The 12114-nt window shown below is 48.0% G+C and overlaps 1 protein-coding gene across 3 annotated transcripts in view; it reads right to left on the reverse strand.

The window, feature by feature from the left end:
- Positions 1–12114, reverse strand: part of ralgps1 (Ral GEF with PH domain and SH3 binding motif 1) — a 714125-nt gene that overhangs the window by 56107 nt on the left and 645904 nt on the right. For all 3 annotated transcript variants that reach the window (XM_078426449.1, XM_078426450.1, XM_078426448.1), the window contains one exon: positions 7820–7968. In XM_078426449.1, coding sequence (XP_078282575.1) covers positions 7820–7968 — 149 coding nt within the window. The remainder of the gene's footprint in view (positions 1–7819; positions 7969–12114) is intronic.

Genomic DNA, 12114 nt, shown 5'->3' on the forward strand with positions numbered 1-12114 from the left:
TCGACACAAAATGCTGGAGTAACTCAGCGGGACAGTCAGCATCTCTGGATAGAAGGAATGGGTGACATTTTGGTTCGAGACCCTTCTTCAGACTGAACTCGAAACGTCACCCATTCCTTCTCTCCAGAGATGCTGCCTGCCCCGCTGTGTCAGGGGGAAGTATACAGTAAATCCAGGACCCTTAGGAGCATTGATGTGCAGAAGGATCGTGGACTGTAAGTCCATAGCTCCCTGAAAGTGGCAAAGCAGGTCGATCAGGTGGTAAAGAAGGTCTTTGGCGTGCTTGCCTTCATTGGTCAGTGTATCGGGTACAAGTGTCAAGAAATCATGTTGCAGATGTATAAAACTTCACGTCAACCGCATTTGGCGTATTACGTTCAATTCTGGTCGCCCCCATTACTGGAAGGATGTGGAGACTTTGGAGAGGGTTAAAAAGAGGTTTATAAGAATGTTGAAATGTGGAAACAAATAACTTCAGATGCTGCCTGACCTGCTGCGTTACTCCAGCGCTTTGTAACAAAGCGGCCTGGATTACTTTAGTTTAGTTTTAATTTGGTTTATTATACAGTGAAAAGCTTTAGTTTGCATGCCACCCAGTCAAAGGAACGACTGTACATGAAGACAATCAAGATTAGATAGAGTGTGTAGGAAGGAACTGCAGATGCTGGTTTACACCGAAGACAGACACAAAAATGCTGGAGTAACTCAGCGGGACAGGCAGCATCTCCGGAGAGAAGGAGTGGGTGATGTTTCGGGCAGAGACCCTTCTTCAAAGGGTGTTAGCTGTACGGAGAGATTGGACAAACCTGGATTGTTTTCTCTGGAGTGTCGGAGGCTGAGGGGAGACCCGATAGAAGTTTACAAAATTATGAGAAAGAAAATAATCTGAGTTTTATTCCCAGGGTGGAAATGCTAGAGGGCATAGTTTAATGAATGTTTAGAGGATGGACACAGAGTGCTGGAGTAACTCAATGGACCGGGCAGCATCTGTGAGAACATGGATAGGCAATGCTTTGGGTCAGTGCTGAAGAAAGGTCCCGACCCGAAGCGTCACCTACCCATGTTTTCCTGGGACGCTGCCTGACCCATTGAGTTACTCCAGCACTTTGTGTCATTCCTTGGTAAACCAACATCTACAGTTCCTCGTTTCCAATATTTAAAGGAGATTTGACCACGTGGGCCCACTAGGCCCAAACCTCTCCTGCATTGGTGCAGCACCCTCTCCTCCCCCCCCCCTCCCACCTCCCCCCTCCCCTCCCCCTCTCCATCCCCCTCAACCCCCTTATCCTCCCTCCTCCCCCCTCCCTCCCTCCCCTCTCCATTCCTAGGAGATAGATTTAAACTTTAAAATGTGAATAATTTTTAAAATATAACACCGATTTCAATGAAACTTCTTCCATTAACACCAAAGGGACGACGGTGAGTAAGGTGGGCCTAAAATTGTCGCGCTATCGTGTACCATTTTGGCTGTAGTTCAGGAACAAACAAACAAACAAACAAATGAGAGTTTTAGTGTATAGATTTACGAGGTAGGTTTTAGTCCACGTGGAGTGGTAGGTGCCGGGAAGCTGTGGAAGCAGATGCTTGAGGGGCATTCGGACGGGCACATGGACATGCAGACAATGGCCTCAACTACCTCCTCTGGCAGTTCATTCTATATACCCACGACCCCTTGTGTAAAAAAATTGCCCCTCAGGTTCCTATTAAATCTCTCCCCCCTCACCTTAAACCTGTGTCCTCTGGTTCTCGGTTCCCCTACTCTGGGCAAGAGACTCTCATGATTTTGTACACTTCTATATCTCAATAAGATCACCCCTCATCCTCCTGCGCTTCAAGGCCTGCCTGCTCAACCTCCCCCTTTAGCTCAGGCCCTCGAGTCCTGGCAACATCCTTGTCAATGTTCTCTGTACCCTTTCCAGCTTGACAATATCTTTCCTGTAACATGGTGCCCAGAACTGAACACAATACTCTAAATGTTGCCTCACTAATGCCTTAGATAACTGCAACGTGACCTCCCAACATCTATACTTAATGCTCAGACTGATGGCCAATGTGCTGAAAGCTTTGTTAAGAAGTTTACCAGTGGTAAATAAAAACAGAAGAGAAAGCAGGGAGAGACCATTTGACCACTTGTACCTCCACCATTGAGGCATAGAGTCATACAGCATGGAAACGGGCCCTTCAGCCCAACCTGTCCCAGCTACACGAGCCTCACCTGCCCGCATTTGGCCCATATCCCTCCAAACCTGTCCTATCCATGAACCTGTTTAAATGTTTCTTAAACGTTGCGATAGTCTCTGCCTCAATTACCTCCTCTGGCAACTCGTTCCATACACCCATCGCCCTTTGTGTGACCAGTCAGTAAGATTATAAGGTCATGCCTGGCCCTTCATCTCAGCGCCGCATTCCTGTACTAGCACCAGATCCCAATGTCTCCTCATTATCCCGAGATCCCTCAATATCCTTGGCTTGCAGCATTCCGAATGTTCAACACTCTCCGGGGGGAGGGGGGGGGGGGGGGGGGAGGGCGGGGGAGGATATTTCTCCTCATGTCCGTGCTGGCAGCAGTCCCCTTTTTGTTGAGTGACCTAGGCACCTCAGCCAGGGAAACACTGACGCCATGTTTGCCCAGCCAAGCCCCGTAAAAAATGTTAAATGTTTCAATGGAATAAATGTACACGGTGTGCGGTTTTTGGTTACCATACCTGAGGTGGGATGTCACTAAGCTGGAAATGGTGCAGGAAAGTTTCGCAAGGATGTGATCGAGACTGGGGGACTTGAGTTGTTAAAAGAGACTGCGTGGGCTGAGGCCGGCCTCTCTGAGGAGTGGAGGAGTCTGAGGTATGATCTTATAAAGGTCACGAGGGGGCATTGATGGAATGAATGGTCCCAGTCATTTCCCCCCGGTGAGGGAATCGGGAACTAAAGGGCGTAGGTTTAAGATGAGAGGAATGACTTAAAATGGAATTGACGTCCATTTTGTTTTCCACACAGAGGGTGGTGGGTGTATCGTACAAGCTGCCGGAGGGAGTGGTAAGGACAATTACAATGCTTGAAATACATTTAGACGGGCACATAAACAGGCGAGCTCCAGGCCAAATTCAGGCAAATGGGTCTAACTGATGTGGACAGCTTGGCCAGCATGTGCAAGAACCAACTGCAGATGCTGGTTTACACAGAAGATCGACACAAATAGCTGGCGTCACTCAGCAGGTCAGATAGCATCTCTGGAGGAAAGGAACAGGTGACATTTCGGGTCCAGTCCCTTCCTCACACACAGCATGGTGGAGTTGGGCCGAAGGGCCTGTTCCGGTGCTGTATAACTAGTCTTCCTCAGGATGAGCCCTCTCTGTCCCATTAATTAATCTGGTAAGCCTTTGATGATTTGTCGACAATGATGCCCGGGTCCCAGTAGGGACCAACATTTTGTTTGAATCTCCTAATTTTCCATTTTGTTCTCCTAATGTTTTCCAACATTATATACCATCTATCATTTCCTCATCAATTTATGTGGTGTCTCCATAGTCCCTATCACCACTTTATAATCCTCAAAGCAATGCATGTTTGCTCCTTGGGTATCTTCTGCAAACTTGGATATATCGCACTTGATCACCACAACCAAGTTATTGATACAGAGGGTGGGGGGGTGTATGGAATGTGCTGCCGGAGGAGGTAGTTGAGGCAGGGACTATGACAACATTGAAAAGAAGTGGGGTGGGCTGAAAGGCCTGTTTCCCTGCTGTATCTCTAAACTAAACTAAATATGTGTGTATGTGTGTGTACATTACCTACATACACACGCAAACATATATTTGCATATATATTTATATATATATATATGTGTGTGTGTGTGTGTATGTGTGTATGTGTGTATTATGTATATGTACACTTATACATGTACCATATACAAATGCACATATGTACACACACACATACATAATGGTATGTGCATAAGGGCGGCACGGTAGCGCAGCGGTAGAGTTGCTGCTTTACAGCGAATGCAGCGCCGGAGACTCAGGTTCGATCCTGACTACGGGTGCTGCACTGTAAGGAGTTTGTACGTTCTCCCCGTGACCTGCGTGGGTTTTCTCCGAGATCTTCGGTTTCCTCCCACACTCCAAAGACGTACAGGTATGTAGGTTAATTGGCTGGGTAAAATGTAAAAATTGTCCCTAGTGGGTGTAGGATAGTGTTAATGTACGGGGATCGCTGGGCAGCACGGACTTGGTGGGCCGAAAAGGCCTGTTTCCGGCTGTATTGATATGATATGATATGATATGATATATGCATATCAGTTTTTTTTCATTTATTAAATTGTCTACAGGAACTGTTGTTTATATATTATGTTGTGCTGCTGTAATTAAGAATGTCATTGTTCTGTTTGGGACACATGACAATAAAACACTGCACTGCACTGACTCTTAACTCTTGAACATTCTTGACAACCTCCGTCACTGCCGATTTCAAAATGTCGACATGGCTTTCTGTTTTAGTTCCTGCTACTCCTCGTTTAACTAATGCAATGGGTGGTGAACTTGTGGGATTCACTGGGTGGAGCCGAGAAAGAACAAGGGCATAAGCACCTTCTTGGGGGTGTACCGCAGGGGGCCGAATAGTCAACAGGAATTAGCACCCGTTCACACCGGGTCCATATCATTCCACTTTCCCATCCACTCCCCACACACGAGCAACAACTTACAGAGAGAGGGCAATTGGTCTGCAAACCCTTTGGGATGTGGGAGGAAACTGGAGCACCTGGAGGAAACCCACGTGGTCAAAGGGAGAACGTGCAAACTCCACACAGACAGCACCCGAGGTCGGGACCGAACCTGGGTCTCAGGCGCTGCGAGGCAGCGACTCTACTGAACACAGATGTAATGCTGAGGCTCTATAAGGCGCTGGTAAGGCCGCATTTGGAGCACTGTGAGCAAGTTTGGGCCCCATATCTGCGGAAAGATGTGCTGGGTCTGGAGAGGGTCCAGAGGAGGTTTACAAGAATGATCCCAGGAATGAGTGAGTTAGCATATAATGAGCGTTTGACAGTACTGGGCTTCTACACACTGGAATTTAGAAGGATGAGAGGGGACCTCATTGAAACGTACAGAATAATGAAAGGCATTGATAGAGTGGATGTGGAGAGGATGTTTCCACTGGTGGGAGAGTCTAGGACCAGAGGTCACAGCCTCAGAATTAAAGGGCGCTCTTTGAGAAAGGAGGTGAGGAGGAACTTCTTTAGTAAGAGGGTAGTTAATTTGTGTAGGAAGGAACTGCAAATGCTGGTTTAAACCGAAGATAGACACAAAATGCTGGAGTAACTCAGCGGGTCAGGCAGCATCTCTGGAGAGAAGGAAAGGGTGACGTTTCGAGGTCTGAAGAAGGGTCTTGACCCGAAACGTCACCTATTCCTTCTCTCCAGAGATAGAAACCTAGAAACATTGAAAAATAGGTGCAGGAGTAGGCCATTCGGCACTTCGAGCCAGCACTGCCATTCAATATGATCATGGCTGATAATCTAAAATCAGTACCCCATACCTGCTTTTTCCCCATATACCTTGATATGCTGCCTGTCCCGCTGAGTTACTCCAGCTTTTTGTGTCTATCTTCGGTAATTAATCTGTGGAACTCATGGCCGCAGAGGGCTGTGGATGTCAAGTCAGTGGATACTTTTAAGGGAGAGATAGACAAATTCTTGATTAGAACGGGTGTCAAGGTTATGGGGAGAAGGCAGGAAAATGGGATTAGGAGGCAGAGATCAGCCACGATTGAATGGCAGAGTGGACTCGATGGGCCGAATGGCCTAATTCTACTCCTATAACTTGTGAACGTGAATTTGAATGATCCACCAAATGATCAGCAGAGCAGGCTCAAAGGCCAAATGGACGATTCCTGCTCCTAATTTCCATGTTTGCATTTTATACGTCATTTCTTTCAGCATCCTATTCACGTTAGACATGCGGTGTGCAATTTCTAGAGGTTTTTTGTATCTTCTCCCATGAAAGCAGACACAAAATATTTGTTTAATTACTCTGCTATTTCCTGAATCCCCCATAAAATTTCTCCTACTTCGCTCTGTAAGGATGAGCTTTTTTGCTATTTCCCCCCCCCACATTTATACGTCTTGAGGAGCTGTAATGATCAATTTTGCTGGACCTACTGAATTACTCTCCTTCAACCCTCACCCTGACCCACATACAAGGCACTGGGAAACTCCACATCATTTGGGAGACTCCTGGGATGTGCTGCAGAGCCGGCCGGTGGTCGTGCCACTGAGAGCAAAGAGGTACCAGCCGAGAGAGGCCGCTGACAACTAAAGGGCCTGTCCCAGTTACGCGATTTTTAAGGCGACTGCGGGCGACTGTCAAAGTCGTAGCAGATCGCCGAAATGTTCTTTTACCCTATGACAATGACCACGACAATGCCGAGTCAGGTCGAACCAAGTTCCTTTTTTTGTGAAACTAGCACCTGGCTAAGAGATTACACCGTCTTCTGAAACATCACGGAATTCCCACGCTCACCTGACCGTCAAAATGTTGCCTCCAATCTACCTGTCAAATGTCCTGACGGTAAATATATTGGTTAAACACAACTATCTTCTGGTATCTTCAAATGCCTTTTCTTAATTTAATATTACGTGCTTCTAAATGCATCTGCGACAACTTAGCAAACCTGGGGACAGCGTGCGACAGACAGCGCCCGCAATAAGCAACAATACCTGGCGACAAGCCAGCTGTCCCACTTAGGCGATTTTAAGGCAACTGCCGGTGACTAGGCTGTGGCCGACAGTTCGCCGGGTGTCGTGGGCATGATCGTGAGGAGTCTTACAAAAATCATAGTGGATCTCAGCGCGTCGCTGAGAAATCAACCGGTTTGAAATTTCTCGGCGACAGCTGGCTTGTCGCCAGGTATCGTAGCTTATTGCGGGCGCTGTCGCATGCTGTCCCCAGGTTTGATAGGTTCTCTTAGATGCATTTAGAAGCACGTAATATTAAAATAAGTAAAGTCATTTCAAAATATCATAAAATGCTTATGTTTAACTAATTTATTTACCGTCAGGACATTTGACAGGTAGATTGGAGGCGACAGTTTGACGGTCAGGTAAGCATGGGAATTTCGCAATGTTTTTGGCCTCAGCCATTACATTTAAAGTAGGCTCCCAACCCAGATATGCAACCCAGAAACCAGATATGCATCTCCCGTACATTTTCAAATAAATCCCACACACTTTTCACAAAAATCCACTGAACCACTTTAAAAAAAATTTTTTTTAATACAGCTGTTAGTAAACTGGAAGTAAATCCGGTTTATACCTTGCTGCAGTGAAGCTTGGTTTTTAAGTAACTCATACAAGGTGTTATAGTTCAAAACATACAAGAGTTCAAAACTCTCAAGTACTTACTGACTTGTCAGTGATTTCAGCAAAAATCAGGACGCCGGAGAAGCATTGACAGCGTGGGAATTTTCGCTATGTTTCAGAAGACGCTGTAATCTCGACCTGACTCGGCATTGTCGTGGTATTGTCATCGGGTAAAAGAAAAGTTTGGCGATCTGCTACGACTTTGACAGTCGCCGGCAGTCGTCAAAAAGATCGCCAAAGTGGGACAGGCCCTTTAGTGATTGTGGATGATCAGCCATGATCACAATGAATGGCGGTGCTGGCTCAAAGGGCCAAATGGCCTCTTCCTGCACCTATGTTTCTATGTTTCTATGTACAATGTGGAGCAGACCACAAACTGGGAGGTGGTTGTGGGGTGGTCAATTGGGAACATACAATGCAAACAGACCCCCCCCACCTCCTTCCGCCATCATCGCCGGTCCTTACCGATGGACACTCCGTTGTCGAAAATGGGGGCCTCCTGGTTCTTGGCGGGACTGTGGCTCTCCAGAACGCTGTCATCCAGCAGGTGCCGAGGCTTCTCGGTGGGGAAGGTGGCACTCCTGCTCTCCACCACACTCAGCTGGCACATCACACTGGAGGAGGGAGGAAAAACACCTGGTCAAAGGGAAGGAAGGCAGCCTTCATGGGTCACCTTCATTAGAACGTCAGTGTACCTCCGCACTAGAGTTCGACTAGAACCCCCTCAGGGTTCGACTAGAAGCTGGTCACAAGCCAAGCCCTGGGTTCTATGTAACCCGCCCCTGCAGAATAAAAAAAGTTTCCATCTGTTCGTAAGATGTAGGAGCAGAATTAGGCCATTCGGCCCATCAAGTCTACTCCGCCATTCAATCATGGCTGATCTATCTTTCCCTCTCAAGACCGTTCTACTGCCTTCACCCCATAACCCCTGACACCTGTACTAATCAAGAACCTATTCATCTCCACCCTAAAGATATCCATTGCTTCTGTGGCAATGAATTCCACAGATTCACTACTCTTTGACTAAAGATATTCCTCCTCATCTCCTTCCTTCCTAAAGGTGCGTCCTTTTATCCTGAGGCTGTGCTCTCCGGTCCAAGGCTCTCCCACTAGTGGAAACATCCTCTCCACATCCACTCGATCCAGGCCTTAGCAGCAGCACGAGCAGCAACATTCACCCGGCATCACATGATAAAGAGTCTGGCCCCCCAGTTAATGCGAGACCCGGCCGCTTGGTCTCGGATATCCCCGATGGCCCGCTAATCCTCACCAGGGAGGGACGAAGGTTCAGAGAAGGGCTCTGTCCAACTCCGCCAGTGTGCAGGGGAAATACGCCGTCATCCTCCAGTTTCGAGCGGCATGGTGGCACAGCGGTAGAGTTGCTGCCTTACAGTGAATGCAGCGCTGGAGACCCGGGTTCGATCCCGACTATGGGTGCTGTCTGTACGGAGTTTGTACGTTCTCCCCGTGACCTGCGTGGGTTTCCCCCGAAATCTTTGGTTTCCTCCCGCACTCCAAAGACGTAAAGGGTTTGTAGGTTAATTTTTATAAATATAAATTGTCCCTAGTGGGTGTAGGATAGTGTTGATCCACCATAGTGTGGATCGCTGGTCGGCGCGTACCCGGTGGGCCGAAGGGCCCATTTCTGCACTGTATCTCTAAACTAAACTAAACCACCCCCCTCCCCCGTGTAGGAAGAACTGCAGATGCTGGTTTGTACAGAAGATGGACACAAAGCGCTGGAGTAGCTCAGCGGGTCAGGCAGCGTCTCTGGAGAAAAGGAACAGGTGACGTTTGGGGTCAGAAACCTTCTTCCATCTGAAGAAGCCGTTGCTGAATCTTGTGGTAGGTTCCCCCGATACCCCACCCCTCAAAGACTCCATCCACCCACGCCCACCTGGGCAGTTCCGTTGGCACTAATGGAATCCGAGAAGGTGGGCGTGAATCAAAGATACTAGAGGAACAAGATGGACCACTCCGTTGAAATCGCCTATACTGAAGTGTAGTACGCAAAGGAGCCATTTTAGTAAGCAAAACCCGCCGTTCGCTCTGCCTCGCGCAGTGTAATTACAGTGTTTTGGGGGAACAGTATGTGTGATGATACCATAAAAATGCAGAATATATCTCATCTATCACTTCACAGATTTTTGTTATTTTTCTTTTTAAATGTTTCTGCAAGATTCTGCCTCCTAAAATGGCTACTAAAATGACATACTACGATTTGTAGGGTCAAGTGGTCTATCTTGTTCCTCTAGTATCTTTGTAGGGTCAAGTGGTCTATCTTGTTCCTTTAGTATCTTTGGCGTGAATGGCGGTGTGTCGCTTACTCCACCAGTGCTGTCACCTCCTGCGGAAACACCAGCTAACTCTCGATTATTCCCAGATGGGCCTTCGCCATGGTTCTCGCCACTCTGCAGACGGGGCAAGGTATGCAGAGTGTCGCGAGCCACGGCGAAGGCCAGCAGCGTGAACAATACCCGACACGGTGACCTCCACAAACGGCGCCTCTCCTGGTTCATTTCGAGGTTCACAAGCAACCAGCCTGACCTCTCCTGTGCACTGCCAGTTCTGCTCTGGGCAGCGATACCGCACAGCGCCAGGACCTCCAGAGCGATACTCAGGCAGGAAACGGGATGAAACTATCATTGACGCCGAGGGAAATCTCCCTCTCTAGTTCAGCCAAGGCCTTAAATCATTGCACTGCGTCCTTGTTTTCAGAAATGCCAGAGCTAGACTTTCCAGATGAGCCAATAAATGATTATTGCCTCGTGCAGCCGTTTAAAAGCCACAGTAAATGACTCAGTTTACGATGATGGGACTGTATCCAAACCTTGGCTCGGTCTGACAATGGCTTCTGGGACACATGGTCAACTCCCTGAATTTAGCCGGGAGCAATTTGGTCGGCCCTTAAATGACGTCGGTGGTGCAGCGGTAGAGCTGCTGCCTTACAGCGAATGCAGCGCCGGAGACCCGGGTTCAATCCCGACCACGGGCGCTGTCTGTACGGAGTTTGTACGTTCTCCCCGCGACCGCATGGGTGCTTCGGTTTCCTCCCACATCCCAAAGACGTCCAGGTTTGTAGGTTAATTGGCTTTGGTAATAAGTGTAAATTGTCTCCAGTGTGTGTAGGATAGTGTTAGTGTGCGGGGATCGCTGGTCAGCACAGACTCAGTGGGCTGAAGGGCCTGTTTCCTCGCTGTATCACTAAACTAAACTAAACTGAACTAAACAACAAGAACTTCCAGCATTGACTGTGGCTCAGAGTGGTGAACGTTCGAGTCCCATTTTAGAGACTCAAGGGCAAGTAATTGGGCAAGCGCTTGTGTTTCAGTTTTTTAGTTTTAATTTTAGAGATACAGCGCGGAAACAGGCCCTTTGGCCCATCAGGTCCACATTAATACTACTCTACACACACGAGGAACAATTTACAATAATAACTCCACATTTTTTCAGGTGACCTAAAGCGATTTTCACATTTTCTGCTGAACAAATATATTTCCAGGCCAACAATGATGCAATAAGATAGTCACGTCCTACAACAATTAAGCTGAGGTTCCCTCCGCTGTGCTTTTGCAGGAGTGTTGAGTTCATGCTCGTAGTAAATGTCTGGCGTTCACTTAGCACATATCATATCATATCATATATATACAGCCGGAAACAGGCCTTTTCGGCCCTCCAAGTCTGTGCCGCCCAGTGATCCCCGCACATTAACACTATCCTACACCCACTAGGGACAATTTTTACATTTACCCAGCCAATTAACCTACATACCTGTACGTCAATCGTCAATCAATCGCATTGATCTCTGAATGTGGAATGCATTACCTTCCAAAATGTGTAGGAAGGAACTGCAGATGCTGTTTTAAACCAAAGATAAACACAAAAAGCAGGAGTAACTCAGCGGGACAGGCAGCATCTCCGGAGAGAATGAACGGCCTCCTCCATTGTCAGAGTGAGGCTAAACGCAAATTGGAGGAACCGCATCTCATATTTCGGTTGGGCAGCTTACAGCCCAGTGGTATGAATATTGATTTCTCTCACTTCAGGTAGCCCTGGCATTCCCTCTCTCTCTATCCCTCCCCCACCCAAGTCGCACCAGCTTCTCGTTCTCACCCAACAAACAGCTAACAATGGCCTGTTTCCTTTATCATCGTTACTTTTATGCATATCTTTCATTCATTGTTCTTTATCTCTCCACATCTCCGTCTATATCTCTCGTTTCCCTTACCCCTAACCATTCCGAAGAAGGGTCTCGAGCCGAAACGTCACCCTTTCCTTCTCTCCAGGGATGCTGCCTGTCCCGCTGAGTTACTGAGGCTTTTTGTGTCCATCTTTGGTTTAAACCAGCATCTGCAGTTCCTTCCTGCACAGCTCTCCCATGGCAGGTTGATCAGAGCTGAACACAGTAATCCAACGGTGGCCTCACCAGCGCCGAGGGCGGGACTTGCAAACTCCACACAGAGAGAAGGGGAGGTGGGGGGTTTCACGTGGATCTGCTGGCCCTGCCTGCGTTTACTCGGGTACTTAGTGCTCCGCTGAGCTGTGCCTGACGTCCCAGCTGGGAATTTTCAACGCCCAAATGTTGTGTGAGTGCAGACAGACCAAGCAGCTACAGAGCGAGAGACTGGATCGCCGCCAGCAAGCAAAGGGTGCCCCAGGGGTGGAAGAAATGCATCTGGAAACACTTGATTGATGTTCAGTTCTTCGCAGGTCCCTGATGTGTTCAGCCAGTGAGCTGGTTGAACTGCAGTTCACACCAA

This window comes from Rhinoraja longicauda, chromosome 31 (genome assembly GCF_053455715.1).
Source record: "Rhinoraja longicauda isolate Sanriku21f chromosome 31, sRhiLon1.1, whole genome shotgun sequence".
Lineage (NCBI taxonomy): Eukaryota > Metazoa > Chordata > Chondrichthyes > Rajiformes > Arhynchobatidae > Rhinoraja > Rhinoraja longicauda.